General features: G+C 49.2%; 1 protein-coding gene and 2 pseudogenes across 1 annotated transcript in view; 2 read left to right on the top strand and 1 right to left on the bottom strand.

Moving 5' to 3' along the window:
• Positions 1–3,690: 3,690 nt before the first annotated feature.
• LOC102486676 (elongin-C pseudogene) lies at positions 3,691–4,612 on the top strand (annotated as a pseudogene).
• On the bottom strand, positions 4,587–5,100 carry LOC102498160 (acyl carrier protein, mitochondrial pseudogene; annotated as a pseudogene).
• A 2,256-nt stretch (positions 5,101–7,356) lies between these two features.
• The window catches only part of FANCE (FA complementation group E), a 28,221-nt gene continuing 12,399 nt past the window's right edge, over positions 7,357–23,178 (top strand). Inside the window, exons 1-5 of the mRNA XM_006144240.3 lie at positions 7,357–7,410; positions 7,602–7,723; positions 13,417–13,628; positions 18,147–18,243; positions 23,022–23,178. The exon at positions 23,022–23,178 is cut by the window's right edge and continues 495 nt beyond it. Of these exons, the coding sequence (XP_006144302.1) occupies positions 7,357–7,410; positions 7,602–7,723; positions 13,417–13,628; positions 18,147–18,243; positions 23,022–23,178 (642 nt within the window). The remainder of the gene's footprint in view (positions 7,411–7,601; positions 7,724–13,416; positions 13,629–18,146; positions 18,244–23,021) is intronic.

Genomic DNA, 23,178 nt, shown 5'->3' with positions numbered 1-23,178 from the left:
GCATGAGTTTTAAGCCACCGGGTCTGGGACGCGAACCGCGGTCAACTACGTGGGAGTCCAGAGACATAGCCATTATGCTAACTGTTGGTTCCCACACCTGCATGAGTTTTAAGGTGCGAGTCCAGGATTCGAACTGCAGTGGACTTCATAGGAGTCCAGCAGTAACCATTACAGCATCTGCGGGTCCCCTGTTACCCCATTCTTCAAGGGGAGGAAACCAAGCCTTGGAGAAGCTGACTTACTCACTGAGGGTCCCCAGTGGAGTTGGGATTTAAGCACAGGAGCGATTGCAGAGGCTGGGCTCTTCTCGCCGAACCACGCAGCCTCTCCATAAGGTCACACAGGCAGGAACTCGGGGCTTGGAACGACTCACACAATGTCTTAGGAACTTTGTCTTCGGGACCTGTCCCTGGGGGCTGTGCCGCCACTTTGCTCCCGGTGGAACGGTGTCCCCAGCCTGCGAGTACTTCCAGCAAGGCTTCTGCTTCCATGGAGATCAATGCAGACAGGTGCCTCCTCTTCTGGGCTGGGGTTGGGGGGATGGTAGAGGACGCCGGATGCTGGTCCTGGAACCTCAGCTCGTGGTTCTAGGCTCGGCTAGCTCAGAGCCTCAGGGGGTTTCCTTGTCTCCTCATTCTCCTCTCCCCCTGCAGATACCAGCACCCAAAGCCCCTAGCGCCCCGGAGTGGGGCTGCAGCATTTGGCCCCGCGTGTCACCCTGCCTGCATCCCAGCTGGGACTGGCCCTCCGTGGCTGTGGCCTGGAGCTGGGCTGCGGCCTGCAGGCACGTGGAGCCTGACCTGGAGGGACTAGCCTGCAAGGCTGAAGAGGCTGGGGGCAGTTCCTGGGAGTCCCTGTCTCTGTGAGGTGAGTCATCGGGGCACTGCAGGTGGGCATGAGAGGGATCCGAGACCAGACGCTCGCTCAGCCTCTGAGCAGGGTCTATATCCCCTCCCTCCGGGAGACTCCTAGCTGGAGAGACTTTACCTGCTGTCCTAGAAGCAGAACGCCGTGCTGCCTGTGGAGCCAAAGCACCGCGCTGCAGATGCCGGCTCTGCCGCTCACCGTCTCTGGGTCCCAGTTTCCTCATCTACAGAAGGGCACTGATGGCATGCTCACCTCGCGGGGTGGTTTCAAGGCTGTGACAGGACCCTGTGTGTCATGTGCTTACCACAGGACCTGGCTCCGAGGGACCGCGAGGAAGTGCTAGTGGTTCGTTGACGATCATCACTGTGTTAGCACTGTCCAACCGAAATGTGTCACCTGTGTATTTTCTGGGAATAGCTTTATGGGACATAACTCGCAAACCAAACATCTCCCTGACGAAGTATACACTTCGCTGTGTGATGGCGTATTTGCTGTTGTGCAAACGTCACCGCGACCTGATTTTAGGACATTTTCATCACCCCAGCCAGAAACTCATTAGCAGCTAGTCTTCAGCCCCTCCCTCCCAGCCGCTGGCAAAACTAATCTTCCTGGCTCTGCGGATTTGTTTATTCTGGACGCTTCATCTAAAGGAAATCATACAAGGCTGACTTTGTTTTTTTTTTTTTTTTTTTTTACTTTTTTTTTTAGAATTATTTTATTTAGCTTTATTTATTTATTTTCATTTGACCAGAGAGGGACAGAGAGAGAGAGAGAAAGTGAGAAGGCAAGCTGCCAGGTCCAGGACTCAAACTACAGTCGGCCATGTGGGAGTCCAGTGCCCTCAACCATCACTTCACTTGCTGCTCTCCAGGGCCAACTTTGTAGGCTGCTGGTTAAGGGAGCCTGATCCCGCATGGCCAACTATGTGGTTCGAGTCCCAGACCTGGAATCTTGAGACATACTCCAGGCATGTGTATGTGCGTGCCCCAAACCCCAACATTGTGGACAAAGTGAGGAGAGAGATCGTGATGTGACCACATCCCATAGTGGGGTGCTCTCTCCCTTTCCCTTTCCCTGACTCCCTCTGGCCAGTACAAGCAACCTCTGGCAATTTTTATTTTTAAATACATAAATGAAATCGCACAGCGTATGGTCCTTTGGCTTCTTTCACTCCGCATAACATTTTCTAGGTTCATCCATGTCATAGTATGTATCAGTCTTTTATTCATCCTTTGTACGACCAAATACATGGGAACTCCAAAAAGTTCCTGGGAAGATGGAATTGAAGTACAAGTTGGGGGCCAGCAGATGGCATAATGGTTATGTTGCTGGCCTCCCACGTAGTCGACCATGCTTTGAGTCCTGGGCCTGGCGGCTTAAAGCTTACACTGGGGCGTGTGCGTGCGTGCCCAAAATCCTGAGAGGAGAATAGAGGAGAAGGGATTGCGGTGTGGCCATCCCCCTTGGCAGGGGTTGTGGGGGTGATTCCTCATTTTCTTTCTCTCTGTTTCTCCTGCAAGCACACATGCCCTGCAGCAAAAGTCTCCCTACAGAAATAAAGAGCAAGTTTATTTTGGTGCAAAAAAAAAAAAAAAAAATCCTTTTAGTTTTTCATGATATATACTTCTATGAAGTTTCTGAAGGCTCTCATACTATCCCATTGTGTGGATATACTGTATCTTATTTATCCATTCATCTGTTGATAGACAGTTTGGTTGTCCCTAATATATTTTTTTAGATTTTTGCCATAGGACATGTGTGCTCACCAGAGAGAGAGACAGAGAACAAAGGAGAGCTCACCCCTTGGGGGGATGGTTACACCTCAATCCCTTCTCTATTCTTTCCTCAGGATGTCGGGCACACATGCACACACACACATGCCCAGTGAGCTTTTTCTTTCTTTTTTTTTTTTTTTCTAGAGAGATTTTTGCTATAGGGTGCATGCACTTGCCTGAGAGACAGAGAGACAAAAAGTGAGAAATCACTCCCCAGTGGGGATGGCCATGCCACAATCCCTTCTCCTCCATTCTTCTCTTGAGACTTTGAGCATACATGTACATGTGCCTGGTATGAATTTCAAACCACCAGGTCCAAGATTTGAACTATGGCCGGCCATGTGGGAGTCCAGAGAGATAACTATTATGCCATCTGCTGGTCTTATGGTGAGTTTTTTCAAGCCACTGAGTCTGGAACTCAAACCATGGAGTCGGCCGTGTAGGATCCAGCACCTTAGCCATTATGCCTCCTGCTGGCCCTGGTTGTTTCTGGTTTTTGGCTATAAATAATAATATTAAGAACGTTCATTTATCTACAAATTTTTTAAAGGACGTATGTCTTCATTTCTCTTAGGTATATACCTAGGAGTATCACATATGTAGTTAAAATTTTTCAGGACCCACAGATGGCACAGTGGTTAAGGCGCTGGACTCCCACATGGCTGACTACAGTTCAAGTCGTGAACTTGGGAGCTTGCTTTCTCACTTTCTCTCTCTCTGTCTCTCTCTGGTGAGTGTGTTCTATAGCAAATTAAAGAAAATTGGTGCTGGCAGGTGGCGTGGTGGTTAAGGATGCTGGACTCCCACATGGCTGACTACAGTTCAAGTCGTGAACTTGGGAGCTTGCTTTCTCACTTTCCGTCTCTCCCTCTCTCTCTATCGCTTTGTCCCTCTCTGGTCAAATTTTTAAAAAATAAATAAATAGGGGGGCGGTGACCCTGGATTAGGGGCTGTGGCGGTATGCAGGGACTCTGCTTCGGTGGCTACAGGGCTGATGAAAAACTGCTAAAGTTCCTGTGGAAGCCAAGTGAAAGTTCATAAGAACAGAATGGATAGAGAGGAGAAAACTTACGGTGGCTGTGAAGGCCCTGATGCCATGTATGTCAAACTGATATCTCCTGATGTCACAAATTTATTATAAAAAGAGAACATGCACTAACATCAGGAACAGTGAAAGCCATGTTGAGTGGCCCAGGTCAGTTTGCTGAGGACAAAACCAATGAGGTCAATTTTAGAGAGATTCCTTGACATGTGCTATCGAAAGTATGCACGGATTTACCTACAAGGTTCGCTATACTAACAGCGCCACCGAGATTCCTGAACTCCCAATTGCACCTGAAATTGCCCTGGAACTGCTGATGGCTGCGAACTTCCTAGATTGTCAAATAAAAGAAATGATAATAAACTGTTCACTTTTTTCAGTATTTAAAATAAATAAATAAATAAAAAGTTAAATAAAATAATTCTTTAAAACAAAAAGAAAGAAAATAAATTAATTTAATTAAATAAATAATTACTTTAAATTTTTTTTTTAGGGTTTTTTTTTTTTTTTTGGAGAGGTTTTCGCTATAGGGCGCGTGCGCTCGCCAGACAGACAGAGAGACAGAGAGACAGAAAGTGAGAAATCACCCCCTAGGAGGGATGGTCACGCTGCAATCCCTTCTCCTCCATTCTCCTCTCGGGATCTTGGGCATGCACGCACACGCGCCCGGCGTGAGTTTTAAGCCACCGGGTCCAGGACGCGAACCTCAGTTGACTACGTGGGAGTCCAGCGACATAGCCACTATGCCAACCGCTGGTCCCCTTTTTTCTTTTTTTTTTTTTTTTTTTTTTTATGTTTTATAGATTTATTTTTGGGGGATAAAACACTTAGACTACTTAAATACAAGTCCAACAGAATTACTCTGTCAGTTGGCAATAATACCAAAATGTGTTCTCACTTGTCAGCATCGTCAGCCTTCTCTCAGTGAAGAAAAGGGCTCTGGTATTTTATTCATAAACATCCTTCTTAGCTGCAATGTAATCTACAATTTCTTGAGGACACATTAACTTTTCTGCATCTGTCTCAGGAATTTCAAATCCAAATTCATCTTCCACAGCCACGATAATCTCCACTTGGTCCAAACTGTCTAAGCCCAGGTCTTTCATAAAGTGGGAATTTACAGAGAGCTCTTCTGGATCAATCTTGTCGTAGAGTTCCAGGAGGAGGAGTAAAGAACACGGTCCTCGATGCCCTCTAACGTCTAAGGGGGTGCGTCACTGCACTGGCGGCGCCGCAGTGTAGCTATACCTGGACTCTGAGCGAGCACCAAGGACGACTGCAGAGCCCAGGCTTCGTCCTGGCTCCCGCGGGGCACAGAGCGGCGCCGAGCGTTCGGACCGTGGGCACCCGGGGCAGCGGCGCCAAGGCCTCAGGCAGGCGGCGGACACAGGCGGAAAGGACACGAGCCGCCATGGCTACGCCAACCCAGCGTGCACTCCTTTAAAACTGTTTCTAGGGCTGGCCCCATAGTGCAGGGATTAAGCGTTGTACACTAGGAGCTAGAGTCCACATAGCTGACTGCAGTTTGAATTCCAGTCCCGGTGTTCTGAAAAACACACCAGGTGGACCAGCAGGTGGCATGGTGGTTAAAGCACTAGACTCCCACATGGACAACCATGGTTCAAGTCTCAGACCTGGCGGCTTGCTTTCTTACTTTCTCGCTCGCTCTCTGTCTCTTTCTGGTGAGTGTGTATGTTCTATAGCAAATTGGAGGGGTCTCTCTTTCTCTCTCTCTTCCTGTCTCCCTCATGCACATGTGCCCTATCATGACTAAAAAAAATTAAAGAAATATTTTTAAATAATTATCTATTTTAATTTCATTTATTATTGTTTAAAACATTTTTTTTTCTGCTATAGGGCATGTGCACCAGAGAGAGAGAGAGAGAGAGAGAGAGAGAGAAAAGCTGCTAGGTGTGGGACTCAAACAATGTTTACCCATGTGGGAGTCCAGCACCTCAACCACCATGCCACCTACTGGCCCAGGAAAAAGATTTTTAGTAGCTATTGGGGGACCAGCAGTTGGCGTAATGGCTATGTCACTTGACTCCCACATAGTCGACCGCGGTTTGAGTCCCAGACCCGGTGGCTTAAACTCACGCCAGGCACTTGTGCATGCGTGCCCAAGATCCTGAGAGGAGAATGGAGGAGAAGGGATTGCGGCGTGACCATCCCCCCTGGGGGGTGATTTCTCGCTTTCTGTCTCTCTGTCTCTCTCTGTCTTTCTGGCAAGCGCACGCGCCCTAAAGCAAAAACCTCTCCAAAAAAAAAGACTATATCATATCCAACCCAATATATTACAAATTCTGTATTTAATGTCAGTATTATCATTTCAACACATAATCAATATAAAACGTTATTATTGACATACTTTAGAACCTTGCTTAGGGGACCAACAGTTAGCGTAATGGCTATGTCGCTGGACTCCCATGTAGTCGACCACGGTTCGAGTCCCAGATCCAGTGGCTTAAACTCAAGTCGGGCGCGTGTGCATGAGTGCCCAGGATCCCTAGAGGAGAATGGAGGAGAAGGGATTGCGGCGTGGCTGTCCCCCCTTGGGGTGATTTCCCACTCTCTGTCTCTCTGTCCCTGTCTTTCTGGTGAGCGCACGCGCCCTATAGCAAAAACCTCTCCAAAAAAAAAAAAAAAGGCAGAGTATTGGGGCCAAGGGTGTTGGCTCCCACATGGTTGACCACGGTTCAAGTCCTGAACCTAGAAGCTTGCTTTCTCACTTCCTCTCTCTTACTCTGTACCTCTTTGATCAAATTAAATAAATAAATGGTTAAATAATAAAAAAACAGAACCTTGCTTAGTACTGTTTCAACATCCCAAGTGAGTTTACATGCACAGCATATGTGGGTTCTTTTTTTTTTTCAAGGACATATTCTCTGTTTATTTTTTATATATATAATGTTTTATTTATTAATTTTAGTTATTATTTATACATTTAATCGCTATCACATGTGGGTTCTGACTAACCATGCAGGCCCTCCGTGGCTGAGTGTGGCCGGTGGGGACTATGCTCAATGGCACAGTTCTAAGTGACTATCTGATAGACTCCATTCCTTTTTTTTAAGATTTTTTTGTCATAAAGTGTGTGCACTCGCCAGAGACAGAAAGAGAGAGAGAAAGTGAGAAGCCACCCCCGGAGGGGATGGCCACACCGCAACTCTTTCTCCTCCAGTCTCCTCGGGGTTTTGGGCACACACGCACATGTGCCCAGTGGATATTTCAGGCTGCTGGTCTGGGATTTGAACTGTAGAACTGGCCATGTGGGATCCAGTGCCTTAATCACCACGCCACCTGCTGCCCCGAGACCCGTGGTTCTGACTGGACTCAACTACTTGGAGGGGGTCCTGGGGCCACCACAAGGCCTTGCATGCAGCACTCAGCAGATGCCACGTGGGTGACTGAGTGGCTGATGGGACCTGTTTTCCCGAGAGCGGTGATGGGACTCACAACCTCTCCCAGAAGTCTCGGCGGGGGTCAGACCGTGGGCCCTCGTGGCCCCTCTTCAAGCCTGACCTCGAGGCGCAGCCGGTAGTTGGGGAGGGGCAGCAGGTTGGACCTCAGGGCTGGCCAGACCTGCCGGAGCAGAAGGGGACGTGGGTGGGCTCTGAAGCTCCCAGGACTGTTTGGGGTGGCGGCGGGAGGCGGCACCTGACTGTGCCATGGATGCAGCGGAACCCGGACGGTCGGGACGTGGTCTGTGGCATCTACATGGACAAAGTGTGGGACAAGCTGGGTCTTCGGCACTCTGCCCAACCACACCCACGCCCGTTGCCTGGGCTGCCTGCGTGCCTGGCCAGAGAACCGACAGCAATTCCCACGAGGTGTCACCAAGTCAGGGAGGGGCACCCCAGAGAGGCTGGCCTGTGGCTGGTGGCCATTCTCCCCTCCTCCCACACTCCACACGGCAGGTCCTGTCCGCAGTGCCGGTCCACTCCAGCTCCATCAGCCCGCACAAGCTGGCCAAGAAGGAGCGACTTGCCAGGGACTTCAGGCTCCGACCAGGCGAGGCTGGCGGTGGGCAGAGGAGAAGGTAGCCCCACTGCATCCTGGCTCGCCCGGGGCACAGGCTCCCCAGGCTCATGGTGATGGGATGGCAGGCGAGAGTGGGAGCTGCTGTCACTGCTTCAAAAAGCCCAGCGCACCTCTGGTCATCCCCAGAGCAGGACGGGCAGGGCGGCGTTGTCTCCTAGCCTGCTCGGGGCCCACCCGGGGCAGCCCTGCTTTTCTCCACATAGTGGGAAGCCCTGCGTGGCTCCACACCACTGTGACTAGGACTTGTGGGTGCGAGAGAGAGGGGAGCACCTCCCACATGGCCTGGCCACACAGTGACGCCATTCCTCCAGTCTTCTGGGCACGCACAGGCTGTCCTGTGTCACCGGCTGGGGACCGAGCCCCAGCTGCCGTGTGGGATCCGGCTTCTCTAGAGCAGCACATTACCACGGCACCACAGAGCCCCCTGCTTGGCTCTTACTTCCATTTTTTTAAAAAGAATGATTTATTTAACTTTAAATAGCATTATTGTTTTTGTTTGTTTTGTTTTTAATTTGCACAGGGCATGTGACCTTATCTCAGAGACACACAGAGAGAGAGGGAAGTGAGAAGCGAGCCGCCAGGTCTGCGACTCAAAATGCAGTCAGCCATGTGGGAGTCCAGCGCCTTCACCACCAAGCTACCTGTTGGCCCCACTTCCAAAATTTTTCAAGGCAGGGGCGAGGGCTGGCAGATGGTGGTTGAGGCATTGGACCCCACATGGCCGATCACAGTTCAAGTCCCAGGCCTGGCAGCTTGCTTTCTCACTCTCCCTTTCTCTCTCTGTCTCTCTCTGGTCAAAACTGAAGAATAATGATAATAAATAAAATTAAAAATAAATAAATCTTTTAAAAAATTGTCAAGGCAGGGATCAGCAAGTGGCATGGTGGTTGAGGTGCTGGACACTCCCACATGGCCAACCACAGTTCGAGTCCCGGACCTGGTGGCTTCCTTTCTCACTTTCCCTCTCTCTCTTTCTCTGTGTCTCTCTCTGGCCAAATTAAAATAAATGAATGAATACATCAAATTAAATAAATAATTCTTTTTAAAAATTTGTCAAGGCAGGAAAGCAAACTAATATAAATATATATATATTAGAGGACTTCAAAATGTCCATGGAAAAATGGAATTAAGGTACCAATTTATTTTGGTGCAAGAAACTTTTGAAATCTATGCATAGTTTTTTCATGACACGTATTTTTGGTAATTTTTTTCTTTTTAGGCTTTTGCCATATGATGTGTGGGCTTGACAGAAAGAGAGAAAGAGAAAGTAAAAAATCACCCCCCAGGGGAGCTGACCACTCTGCAATCCTTCTCCTCCGTTCTCCTCTGGGATTTTTGGGCTCTCCCGCACACGTGCCCGGCTTGATCCTTAAGCAACTGGGTCCAGGACTCAAACTACAGTAGGCTATCTGGGAACTCAGCACCCTAACCACCACAACACCTACTGGTCCTATTTCTGTGAGCTTTTAAAGAAAAATTTGCCAGTGGACACTCACCAGAGATACATGGAGAGAGAGAGGCAAGAAATCACCCCTACACACACACTCCCCAGGGGGAACCATCACCCCGAAACCCCTTCTCCTCCATTTCTTCCTCCTTTCAGGATTTTGGACACATCCACACATCTGGTGTTTTTCTTAAACTGCTGGGTCTGGGACTCGAACTGCTTAGTAGTGTGATCTAATAGCCTTAACCACCAAGCCATAAAACCTGCCCTCCATGGACTTTTAAAATTTTCTTTTCTTTCTTTCTTTTTTTGTTTGTTTGTTTGCCATAGGGCGCATGCGATCACCAGAGAGACACAGAGAGAGGGAAAGTGAGAAATCGCCCCCCACCTCCGAGGAATGGACACACTGCAACCCTTTCTCCTCTTCCATTCTTCTCCCAGGATTTTGGACATGCATGTAAACATGTCCAGCATGATTTTCAAGCTTCCGGGTCTGGGATTTGAACTGTGGTTAGCCATGTGGAAGGCTGGTGCCTAAACCACCATGCCTCCTGTTGGCACCCCTCCATAAACTTTTTAAAGATCTCTTTGGACATTGCTGTTTGCTTAAATGATCTTTGAAAACATGGGGTTTTCTAAGGGGACTGAAAGGCAGCTCTTAGAAATAAAGAAAAGTTGGGTAAGTTTTAATTTTGAGAGAAGGGTAGGCATTTATCCACGATCTGGAAATGGCGACAACTCTAGATTCTGAAGCCCACCCCGGAAGGGCGTATTGCGCTAGAGCTCTGCAGCATGCCTTGGAGTAAAGGATGAGATAAGGACGAAGGCCTCGTCTCCACCTGTGGGACACCCAACCTTATTCTGAGGCCCTAGGCTTTGGCTGTGACCCTAACAGCTGCATCCACAAAGCTAGACTCACGGTGAGCCTCTCAGAGGGGGAGCTGTCTGAGCTTGGTGTTGGAAGGAAAGCAGGGACTCCTTAGGAGAGAAATGAGGATGCTCCAGCAGAGAGAGTTCTGAGTGGAGACTCCAGGCTGGAGGAAGCACCAGGCCTGGACAGGATAGGCAGAAACACAGACGAGGTTCACTGTGCCAAGACTGGCTTTGTGAATCCCAGACCAGGTGAAGTGGGGACCCTTCCTATCCTCACGCCGCAGAAGAAGAAACTGAGGCATGGTCTGTGTGACTTAAATGAGGACATGGAGGTGGAACCCAGCCATTCTGATTCATAGCTCATAGCAGAAGGAATGGCAGAGAGGAGATCTCCTTGGGAGGAAGGGCCAGACTGGGGTGACCACGTGACTGTGAAGTTGAAAGGAAATTTAAGACTAATGTTTCCAGCAGGGGTCAGGGCCAGTGCTGCCCCATGAGGAAGGACCGTGTGGGGGAGGTGGATGGAGTCTGGACGGGGGTCGGGGTCGAGGGTGGAATTTTGTTAGGCCGTCTGGATAGAGGAGGGCCTGGTGCTGGGTCTGGTCACACAATGGAAGAAGGGACAGTTGTTCCCAGAGGCTCCCAGGCTCCTAGTTGGGTGGTCAGACTGGGCCCGTAGGAAGTGAGAAGGCTCAGCTATGCCTGGAATTAAGCCGAGAGGGATAATACCGAGAGAAGGTTATGAGTCACAGTCTCTCATCTTTCTCTGCAAGAAGAAAGCTGGTCTTTATTTAAGCAGGTCATGAGTTGTTCCCAATCCCCTCCTGTATGTGACATTTAAAGGGTGAAACCTGAAATGTCAAGAGTGGGAAACATTGGGGCCAGCAGGAGGTGTGGTCATTCAGGCACTGGAATCCCACATAGCCAACCACGGTTCAAGTCCAGGACCCAGTGGCCTGAAAATCACACCGGGTACGTGTGCTGCATGCATGCCTAAAATCCCCAGAGGAGACTGGAGAAGGGACTGTAGTGTAGTCATCCCCCTGGTGGGGAGGGGTAGACTGATCACTTTCCCTCAATCTGTCTCTCTCTGGTGAGTACATGCATCTTTTTTTATCCCTACTTTTTCTTTTTTTTTTTGCCAGTGGTCACCTGCACTCACCAGAGACAGCACCCCTAGTAGGACATAGTCATGCTGCAATCCTTTTTCTCTTCATTTCTCCATCCCTTCAGGATTGGGCACACATGCATGCATAGCTGGTATGCCTTTCAAGTTGCCGAGGCCAGGACTCAAACCATGGTTGAATATATGGAATTAGTTTTCTGAGTGCAGCAAGCACTTAACTACTGCACTACGGGGCCAGCCCAGTGAAAAGCTGTTATTAGTTGTTTGGTTTTGTTTGTGTTTTGCCATAGGTCATGTGTGCTTGCCAGAGAGAGGCAGAGAGAGTGAGAAATCACCTCCTGGGGGGACCAGCAGTTCGCGTAATGGCTATGTTGCTGCACTCCCATGTAGTCGACCTCAGTTCAAGTCCCAGACCCGGTGGCTTAAACTCACGCCGGGTGCGCATGCATGCATGCCCAAGATCTCGAGAGGAGAATGGAGGAGGAGGGATTGTGGTGTGGCCATCTCCCCTGGGGGGGTGATTTCTCGCTTTCTGTCTCTCTGTCTCTCTCTGTCTTTCAGGCGAGTGCATGTAGCAAAAATCTCTCTCAAAAAAAAAAAATCACCTCCTGGGCAGATGGCCATGCCATGGTCCCTTCTCCTCCATTCTCCTCTTCAGATTTTGGGCACGCACACATATGTGCCCAGCATAATTTCTAAGCTGCCAGGTCTGGGACTCGAATCATGGTCAACCACTTGGGAATCCAGTGCTCTAACCACCACACCACCTGGAAACTTCTTAATTTAATTAATTAGTCAGCAACTACCAAATCATAAGACCAGACCTCAGAAAAGGGTTAACTTGGTTACAGACATTTTACTGTTATCTGTCCCCCACACCCCGCACTGGGGGTTATCACTGAAACTTAGTTGAAAGAAGGAAAGGAGATTTCTTGGGCCACAGCAGGTCCACGTGGAGAATTTCTGTGACTTAAGAAAGGCACTCCTCGGGACCAGCAGATGGCGTAATAGTTATGTTGCTGGACTCTCATGTAGTTGACTGTGGTTCAAGTCCTAGACTTGGCAGCTTAAAACTCACGCTGGGGGACCAGCAGTTAGCATAATGGCTATGTCGCTGGACTCCCATGTAGTAGACCGTGGTTTGCGTCCTGGACCCAGTGGCTTAAAACTCACGCCGGGCGCGTGTGTGTGCGTGCCCAAGATCCCGAGAGGAGAATGGAGGAGAAGGGATTGCAGTGTGACCATCCTCCCTGGGGGGAGATTTCTCGCTTTCTCTCTGTCTCTGTCTGTCTGGGGAGCGCACATGTCCTATAGCAAAAACCTCTCAAAAAAAAAAAAAAAAAAACTCATGCTGGGTAGCAAAAAAATCTCTCCAAAACAAAAATAAAAACAAAAGCACCTTATGCTGGGCATGTGTGTGTGTATGCCCAAAATCCCAAAAAGAGACTGGAGGAAAAGGGATTGCTGTGTGGCCATTCCTCTTGGGAGACGACTTCGTGCTTTCTGTCTCTCTGTCTCTACTCTCTGGTGAGTGCATGCACCCTATAGCAAAAATCCCTTTCAAAAATAATAATAAATAAATAAAAAGAGGGGGCTGGCAGGTGGCATGATGGTTAAAGGCACTGGAGTCTCAAAGGACCCACCGCAGTTCGAAGTCCCACACCTAGCGGTTTGCTTTCTCACTTTCCCTTTCTCTCTCTCTGTCTGGTTAAATTAAAAAAAAAAAAAAAAAAAAAAGTAACAAATGGAATTAATTAAATAAATAATTCTTTAAAAAGAACAAAAAAAAGAAAGAAAGACACTCCTCAGGGCCAGCAAGTGGCACCGTGTTTAAGGCACTGGACTTCGACATGGCCAAGTATGGTCCAGGCCCCAGCAACTGGAAACATGCCAGGATCCCAAGAGGAGAATGGAAGAGAAGGGATTGTGGTGTGGCCATCCCCCCTGGGGGTGATTTCTTGCTTTCTGTCTCTCTGTCTCTCTGTCTCTCTGTGTCTCCCTGGTGGGCGCATGCACCCTATAGCAAAAACCTTTCTGGGAAAAAAAAAAAAAAGAGAGAGAAAAAGTTAAGTCACCCTTTAAGACACTTTACTGCCACCTGCTGGAAAAGAGATGGGATACATGCAAACATCTACACTGCGGTCTAAGGCCTCCTTGGGTGTGTTCTGTGCGTGGATGACCTGCCCAGCCTTAATGTCAGCCGAGCACCTGGGCTCGAGGCTGATGCTCTTTCTCCTTCTCGTAGCCAGATCCGATGCCACTTCTTCATGCAAGGGAAGAGCCGCTGCCCCTGCAAACCTGACTGCATCTACCTGCACCAGCTCCCGGCTAATGCCCTGACCTCTGGTCCTTCCTGGCCCAAGTCAGGTGGTGACAGCAGGGACATGAGGCAGGCACGCCTGATAAACACGTCTGTGATAAATGTCAAGCCCGTGTATGGTGTCTGTGACATTAATGGTACCTACTTAGGTGTGGCAGCTTTGTTTTGTGTACAGCCTAACCTTACAGAGACTATTCAACAAGTTTCATGGAAAATGCATATTATAGGGCCAGACCATGACGTGGGGGTTAAGGCCACTGGAGCGCAACTGGCCAACAGTGCAGTTGGAGACTCAGAGTCGGCAGCTTGAAAAACATACCCACATGCGTGTCCTGAGACACAGATAAATCCTGAGAAATCCTGAGAGAAGAATGGAGGGGAAGGGGTTGGGGCACGGCCATCTCCCCTGGGGGAATGCTTTCTCACTTTCTCTCTCTCTGGCAAATGTACATGCCCTACAGAAAATGAAAAAAAAAAAAAGGAATATGTGTATTATGAAAAAACTGCATGGATTTAATTTTTTTTTTTTGCACCCAAATAAACTTGTACTTGAATTCCATTTTCCACGAACTTTTGGAAATCCCCTTGTATGTGAGTCTTGAGTTCCCGTCCCTGGGGCAACCGGGGTTGAAGCCGACGAGTTTTCACTGATTTCTCTCCCCTCCCAGGTGCTGGTCCCAGCATCTTTCCTAAGGGGCGCTGATTCAGAGGATAACGTTCACAGACCCCGACAGTTCTTACCACAGCTGTCACCACGATCACCTTGCAGGAGGTGGGAGTGAGGGCAAGGGATTGCGAGGTGGCAGGTCTTTCCTGTTTTGGGCTTGGTGGGGAACAGAATGAACAAAAGCCCTCTCACCCATCAACTTCTGGGGTATGTGTGGAGGGCTCCTGGGCGAGGACAGATTCTCACCTTCTCGCCAGAATCTTGGCTTTTAACTTTGCTCTTTTGTAGAAGAATTCTGAAAGAAAGCCAGTAAAATGCACGTCAGCCATTACTACTGGTGTCTGCAGAGTGGTCTGCTCAGCCCTGGCCCCAAGGAGGATAAGGCTGCTTCTGCATTCAGTCTGCTGCAGTACCACCTGTCCCTCGGCTTCTGCAAACGTCCTTGTACGCGCTTAAGAGAATAACAGAAAGGGCAAACGGCATCTTAATATTATGAAAATCGTGGGCTGGCAGGTGGCATGGTAGTTAAGGTGCTGGATTCCCACATGGTTGACCACAGTTCGAGTCCTGGACTTGGCGGCTTGCTTTCTCACTTTCCCTTCCTCTGTCTCTCTCTGGTCAAATTCAGAAATAAGAAGAAATAAAATTGAGTAAATCAACAATTCTTTAAAAGAAAAAAGTATTGGGAACCAGCAGTTAGCGTAATGGCTATGTCGCCGGACTCCCACGTAGTCAACCGCGGTTTGCGTCCCGGACCCGGTGGCTTAAAACTCACGCCGGGCGCGTGTGCGTGCGTGCCCAAAATCCAGAGAGGAGAAAGAAGGAGAAGGGACTGCGGCGTGACCATCCCCCCTGGGGGGTGATTTCTCACTTTCTATCTCTATGTCTCTGTCTGTCTATCTGGTGAGCGCACGCGCCCTATAGCAAAAACCTCTCCAAAAAAAACCCAAATAAATAAAAAAGAACAAAAAAAGAAAGAAAAAAGTATTATGGAAATAGTAATGACCTCCTAGATTCCGTGAAAGGGTCTCAGGATTCCCTCAGGGTTTAGAACCCTCACCCCTGTTCTCCTTAAAGGTGGCCAGAATGTAGACCTTGCTGGGCAGGAGCCATGGCCACAGAGATCAAAGCTGTGGCTGAACATGAGCAGGGCATTACAGGGTATGCACTCCTGGAACTCAGTCTGCTGCAGGGACCGAGCCCTTCCCCAAACAGCTGGTCATTTGAAGACCAAAAACATCCCTTCTGAAGAACTGCTGACCTGAAGGAACTGCTTTCTTTTTTTCTTTTGGAGAGGTTTTTTTGCTATAGGGCATGTGCGCTCGCCAGACAGAGAGAGAGACAGAGAGACAGAAAGCAAGAAATCACCCCCCAGGGGGGATGGCCACGCCACAATCCCTTCTCCTCCATTCTCCTCTCGGGATCTTGGGCACGCACACACATGCGCCCGGCGTGAGTTTAAGCCACCGGGTCCGGGACTCAAACTGTGGTGGACTACATGGGAGTCCAGTGACATAGCCATTACGCTAACTGCTGGTCCTGGAAAGAACTACTTTCTTGCTGTCCTGCTTACAAAGCAGGTGTCATCTAACAAATATTCCGTAAGAGTTTCCCAGCAGGCCCCTTGAAATTGTCTTGGAAAAAATAAAACTTTCCACTTAAACAGAAATCAGATTAAGCTCAAAACACCCCCGTGGCTTCCCATACTACTTGAAATGAAAGCCAAAGTCCTCTCTGTGACCTCAGGCCTCACAAGATCTGGCCCAGGTCTCTGATGGCATCCCCTATCACTTCCCAACAAGTGTCCTCTGTTCCAGGCCCGCCTCTGCCCCGGAGCTTTGCAGGTGCTGCTCCCTCTGTCTGACACGTCCCACAGGTTCCCGGCTTGCTATTCATCCCCGGCAGGACCATTTCTCCTGACCACCCTACTCCCCTTTGGTGCTATGTTCACCGCAGAGGCAATGCCCACCCTCATCTACTGCTCACGCACGAAGCTTTCTGTCTCTCCCCTTCCTGTCAGCAGCAATGACAGCAACGATCTTTGTCTTGTCCAGTGTATCCCCAGCCCGGAGGTGCTCCGTAAGCAGTCAGTAAATGAATGGATAAGTGTGTGGCAGCAGGAGCTGGGAGGATGGGAAGTAAGAGATGGTCCCCAGAGCAAGGCTCTCCTCCCCTCTTCCTCTCTTCTAGCTCTCTACAGTGATCCCTCCCTTGGCCAGAATCCAGTCCCCTCCAGCAGATTTCCTTAAACTCTGGAGCAAGCCTGCTTCTTGGTCTTCGGGAGGAGGTTCACAAGAAAGGCTTCTGCCACCCCATTCTCAGGGATATATTTATCAAATAGTATTTCTGGAGAGGGCTGAAACTCAAATGATGGCAGTTTTTGACCAGTGGAAGAGGTAAAGTTAGGTGGGGTGGTAAATTGTCAATCCTATTACAAAATCCATGATCTGTAAGCAATATGGGCATCAGCAAAAAATTAAATACATCTTGGATTCTTAAGAATAGGGGGGCTGATATGAGGCATGGTGGTTAAAGGTGCTGGATACTCACATGGTCGACCGCGGTTCAAGTCCCACACCAGGCAGTTTCTTTCCTTCCCCTTTTTCTCTCTCTGTCGCTCTCTGGTCAAATTAAAAAAATAAGTAAGTAAAAGGAAATGGAATTAAATAAACAAATAAATCTTTAAAAACCTAATAATAGGGACCAGCAGTTGGTGTAGTGGTTATGCCGCTGGGCTCCCACGTGGTCAACCGCGGTTTAAGTCCTGGACCTGGTGGCTTGGACTCACACCGGTCATGTGTGCATGGTGCCCAGGACTCCAAGAGGAGAATGGAGAAGAAGGGATTGTGGTGTGGCCATCCCCCGGGGGGGGGTGTGATTTCTCATTTTCTGTCTCTGTCTTTCTGGTGAGCCTTTTCTGGGAGCCACACATGCCCTATAGGGCCCCCCCCCAAAAAAAAAAAAAAAAAAAACTAATAATAATAGGACCAGGCCAACCAGGTAGCAGGGTGGTTAAAGCACTGGACTTTTTTTTTTTAGAGAGATTTTTGTTATGGGGCGCTTGCGTTTCAAAGAGGGACAGAAAGAGAGGAAGTGAGAAATCATTCTCCAGAGGGTTGGTCATGCCGCAATCCCTTCTCCATTCTCCTGTCAGGACCCTGGGCATGCATGCACGCTCGCACATGTGTCGAGCGTGAGTTTCAAGCTTCCCATCCGAGACTCCAACCACACTCTGCCATGTGGGAGTCCAGCGCCTTGACCACTGTGCCACCTACTGGGCCCCGATGATAAATTTTACGTGGTTGACTGGGCAGTTAGAACTCCGGAACCCAGAGTCTTGAACAGCAAGGCCTATGTTCCTGCATTCCCAAATCTCAACTAGAGACTGGAGGAGATGGGATTGCTTCGTGGCCATTGCAGGGAAAGGACTTTCTCACTTTCTCTGTCTCTCTGGCAGGCTCCCCATAGCAAATTTAAATAAATAAATAAATACGGGACAAGCAAGTGGCTACCTTGCTGCACTCTCATGTAGTCGACCACAAGTCGAGTCCCGGTGGCCTAAACTCATGCCGGGCGCGTGTGCACACGTGCCCAAGATCCTGAGAGGAGAATGGAGAAGGGATTACGCGTGGCCATCACCCTTCGGGGGTGATTTCTCGCTTTCTGTCTCTCTCTTTCTGGTGAGCGCACGCGCCCTACAGCAAAAACCTCTCTAAATAAATACATAAAATTTTAAAACCAACGGGATCCCTGACATCCACACTGCCCCACTGCGGTAGAGCAAAAGAGGGAAGCACTTAGGCGCAGCAGCCGCCCCGCCCCCCGGCCTGACCCCGCCCACAGACCGGTTTTTTCTGGCCACGCCCTCCCCTTCTGCCCCTGCGCCCCGCCTGACGCTCTGGCCCCGCCTCCAGCCACACCTCCTTTCTCCCTTTCATAGCGCGGGAGCTGAGTCGGTTCTCGCCCTGGTTCCCGCGCTGGAGCTGAGTGGGCCGCGGCCGGGAGCCTTGGGGCTGGGCCCGCTTCCTCGAGGCGCTGTGCCGGGAAGAGCCGGTCCTGCAGGGGCCGGACGGCCGCTTGGAGTTGTAAGTCCTGCGCCCGCGGCACCCCTTCTCGGGAGGCGGGGCTGTCGCGTCCCCTGTTACAGGTACACGGGTTAGATAGGCCCTGCCACCGAAGGCCCTGCCCTCCACGAAGTGTAGCACTCTAAGTTGAGCCTACTGTGTGCTCGGATCAGCACTGTTGGACGTACGTAATCTTAACTGGGTTTAAATCAGACTTGATCCTATACGTGCATCTCTGAAGAAAATTGAGCATGAACCTGTAGTGTAGGTGTATTTATGCCTACACGTGTGTTAGGTGGCATGGTCATTAAGGCACTGGACTCCCACCTGGTCGACTGTGGTTCTAGTCCTGGACTCCATGACTTGAAACTCACGCCAGGGTGTGTGAACCCAAAGTGCCAGGCGAATGGAGGAGTGGGGATTGCAGCATGGCCATCCCTCCTGGGGTTGATTACTCACTTTCCCTCGCACTGTCTCTCCAGGGAGTGTAAGTGCCCTATGCCAACACAATAAATAAAATATGTAAGTTACACAAAAATAGATATTTGATGCATGTGATAAGTGATGGAGTGAACATATCGCGGTGGCTTTATACCATCAGGTTTTCAAAGCATGATGTACACTTTTAAGGCAAGAGAGAAAGTGAGAAATCACCCACCCCCCAGGGGAATGGCCATGCCGGCAATTCCTTGTCCTCCATTCTCAGAAGTTTAGGCACACACATGCACCCAGCGTGTTTCATGCCTCCATGTTTTAGAATTTTTCATTTTTGGAGAGAGAGAAAGTGAGAAAGCAAGCCACCAGGTCTGGGACTCGAATCATGATCAGCCATGTGGAAGTGTCCAGCACCTTAACCACCATGCCACCTGCTGGTCCCCATATTTTAGAATTCTTGATCATTTCTAATATTTTGGATGATCATGAACTTTTTTTTTTTTTTTTTTACTGACAAAGAATTCATGCTAGAAATAGGACTGTGGGCTTTGTCATTTCCTTATTTGGTCGTCTCTCTCTGTCTCTCCAGGGAGCACACCTACCCTGTAGCAAAAATCTCTTAAAAAAAAGGTAGTATGGTATCCATATATGTACTTAATCTGCATAATTAAGCAGAATACACACTAAATGAGTCAGGTGCTAACACCCAAATGGGTGCCTGCCTTCTCTTCTTGGATACTCTCCCCAAGAATTGGGCTGGAGGGGCCAGCAGGTGGCATGGAGGTTAGGGACACTGGACTCCCACGTGGCCAAACACAGTTCAAGTCTTGGACCTGGCAGCTTGCTTTCTCTCTCTCTCTCTCTCTCTCTCTCTCTCTCTCTGTCCCTCTCTGGTCATATTAAAATAAATAAATAAAGTTAGATAAAATAATTATAAAAAAAACCCAAAAAACAAAAAAAAACAAAGAATTGGCCTGGCAACTGGAAGGTGGAGGGTCAGTCATATCGGATATTAATAATATTTCATTTCTTATGTTTTAGATACATTAGGAGATCAGGTGTCCTAATATTTTCTTCCCACACTCCACTTTGCGTTCTTTGAAGATATGGTAGGGGAGGATTTGAATCCCCAAGTTGAAGACTGTGGGAACGTTTTCCTGGCTTTTCCTCTGTAGAGTAAGGAAGGGCAGGGAGCTTAGCCTCGGACCCCTGAACAGAACTGTATTTCAGTACAATTTATTTCCTCTGAAATTCTAGAGATTTTATATAGTGTATTTAAAACGTTTCTTTTCTTTTTTTTTTTTTTTTTTGCCAGAGAGCACTCTCAGCAGAGAGAGACAAAGAGAAAGGAAGAGAGAGCACACACACACCTCCCGTCCCCCCCACAGGGAATGGTCACACCAAGTCCTTTCTCTATCTCTCCCTCCCTCAGAGAATTTGGGCACACGATGCACATGCCAGGTGTGTCTTTTGAGCCACTGGGTCTAGGCCTTAAATAGCACGTGGTTGGTCATGTGGGATTCCACTGCTTTAACCACTAGCCCACAGCCCTGGCCACATTTCACACTTACTCTCTTAAGGGGTCCGTGGTACTACAGTTTAGAAACTCTTGGAGTAGGGGCCAGCAGGTGGCATGGTGGTTAGGGTGCTGGATCCCATATGTCTGACTGCAGTTTGGGTCCTGGACCCAGCAGCTTGAGAAACACCCAGGGGCCTGTACATGCATGCCCAAAATCCTGAGAGGAGAGTGGAGAAGGGATTGTGGCGTGGCTATCCCCCTGGGGGTGATTTCTCACTTTGTCTCTCTCTCTCTGTCTCTGTGGTGAGCATGTGTGCTCTATAGCAAAAATCTAAAAAAAATCCTTGGAGCAGGGTCTTCCTTACTTGACTACCCTACTACCCTTCCCTCCACAAACTACTCATTTTTTAAAACTTTGACCCTAGTTCTCTCTAATACAGTGTCTGTTTTCCATAAAGAAATAGGTTGAATTTTTTTTCCCTGCCTCCCGTCTCAAATGCTCTGCGAAGTCAGGTCCAGGGAGGAACAGGGGCAGCTCCGAGTCTCTTGGGATCAGGATTTGTGCCTCAGCAAAAGTAGACAGTGACCTCGCCTCCAGGGCTCCTAGCCTCGAGCAGGGGTTGGGGTGCAATCAGAGCATGCAGAGTGCTTGCAGGAGGAAGCGTGCACTCTGCACTTACCTCTGGGACCCCCAAAACAAAGACCCTCGGCCCCTTTTCTCTCTCCCTTTGCCTGAGTAGCTTGGGACCCGTCAAGTGAAGTAGTGACAGGTCAGTGTCTGATTTCCTGTTTCAGGTCTCACCTCCTCTGTGAGGCCTTTGCTGATCTCGCAGCCTTTGCTGATCTAACACTTACCCGAGTTCATTTATTTAGTAAATACACACGGGGCCTGCCCTGGGCTAGTGCCATGCACAGTCCTGGGACTCTGAGGACGGAGATGCTACCTCTGCTGGTCAGGAACTCCCCCAGCCAGTGAGAGGAAGGGGAGTCGGGTAGATGAGTAATCCAGAGAGTTCCAGGAGAGTGCCGGGGGTGGGGTGGGGGCTCACAGACTGCAGAGTAAGCCTTCGCCCCATCCCAGAATATCATTTTTACCTAAAATTTAAAAAAGGACTTTTTTCTTTTTTTACATAAAACAAGGCACGGATTTTTCTTTTTAAGAATTATTTATTTCATTTTATTTATTATTTTTAATTTTTATTTCTTTTTAGAAGTTTTTGCCTTAGGGCGCATGTACTTGCTAGAAAGAGACAGGCACAGTGAGAAGGAAAGTGAGAAATCAGCCCCTGGAGGGATGGCCACGCCACGGTCCCTTCTCCATTCTCCTGGGATCTCGGGCACGCACACACATGTGCCCGGGATGCATTCGAGCCACTCGTCTGGGACTCAAATCACAGCTGTGTGGGAGTCCAGTGTTGTAACCGCTATGCCATCTATTGGCCCCAATTATTATTATTTTTCCTTTTTTTTTTTTTTAAATTTCAGCAGTTTTTAATAAGAACTGTATGTAAGATTACTTTACTCCTGCATCTTCTCAATTGTTTCTTATATTTGCCCTCTTCCTTTCCTACTTGGCGAGACTTGGCTTATCGTTCAAGGGTCTTTTTGCGGTCTTTGTCCAGCTTTAGTCTAGGGGTAACCACCTTGCTGGGGTGAGTGCCCACGTGGACTGGTGTGCCGTTAGCCTTTTCCCGCTGCGCCTGCTCAATGTAGATGACGTATTTCTTTCTTCTTCTTCTTTTTTTTTTTTTTTGGAGAGTTTTTCACTATAGGGCACGTGCACTCACCAGAAAGACAGAGAGAGACATAGAGACATAGAGACAGAAAGCGAGAAATCACCCCCCAGGGTGGATGGTCACGCCACAATCCCTTCTCCTCCATTCTCCTCTCGGGATCTTGGGCACGCACGCGCACGCGCCCGGCGTGAGTTCTAAGCCACCGGGTCCGGGACGTGAACCACGGTCGACTACGTGGGAGTCCAGTAACATAGCCATTACGCTAACTGCTGGTCCCATAGATGACGTATTTCTCTGTAAACCTGGACATTGCAAATTTTCTGACCTGTACAGTGTCCTCGCACAACCTGAATTTCACCGTCTTTTCGGGTGGGCGTGGATCGCACATTGTACTTCTGCCTCAGCTCTTTGGAAAGCGGGGGGAAGACATAGTCTTCCTATGGGTGAGGGAAAGTGCCACAAAATGTCTTTTATGGTTCTTCCTTCAGCCAGAAGTCACAGAAGGATTGAACTTTATTTTGGCCGCTGCCGCTCTGGCGATGGCTGCCTTATTTTTGAAATTGTTTCTGTAGAGCACGTGTGCTCACCTGAGAGAGAGAGAGAAAGTGAGAAAGCAAGTCACCAGGTCTGGGACTCAAACCACAGTTGGCCATGTGGGAGTCCAGCACCTTAACCACCATGCCACCTGCTGGCCTAAGGCATGGATTACTTTTTTTTTTTTTTACTTTATTTATTTATTTTAACTTGACCAGAGAGGGAGAGAGAGAAAGTGAGAAAGCAAGCCACCAGGTCCAGGACTGGAACCGCGGTCAACCACATGGGAGTCCAGTGCCCTTAGCTACCATGCCACCTGCCAGCCCCAGCGTGGATTATTACAGAGTAGGTGCCAACATGATTTTGGGGCTGAAATAGTAGGTGTTAGAGAGCCCAAAGAGCAGGACCTGGTGTCCAACAGGTGCTCAGTGAACACTTGCTGGTGACCCTCCCGCTTTCCCTCCCACCCTCCACACCGACTCCTGCAGTTACTGCTCCAGCCCCTGCCTGCCTGCCTGCTGCCATCCAGCTGCCAGCTGCCCCCATCTGTCCTGTGCTCTCCCTCTGCCACCCAGGAAACCACTGCTGCTGCAATTGCCTCAGTTATGCCAGAGGAACCTGCTGTCCCTGCTGATGGCTGTTCGGCCATTGCTGCCTGAAAGCGAGCTCCTCTCAGTGCTGAAGATCGCCCGGCAGGACCCAGTCTCTGACCCTGATGTCTGGCTCCAAGCC

The sequence above is a fragment of the Tupaia chinensis genome, unplaced genomic scaffold, assembly GCF_000334495.1.
Source record: "Tupaia chinensis unplaced genomic scaffold, TupChi_1.0 Scaffold000116_1, whole genome shotgun sequence".
Lineage (NCBI taxonomy): Eukaryota > Metazoa > Chordata > Mammalia > Scandentia > Tupaiidae > Tupaia > Tupaia belangeri.
This window is presented reverse-complemented; position numbering and strand designations above follow the sequence as displayed.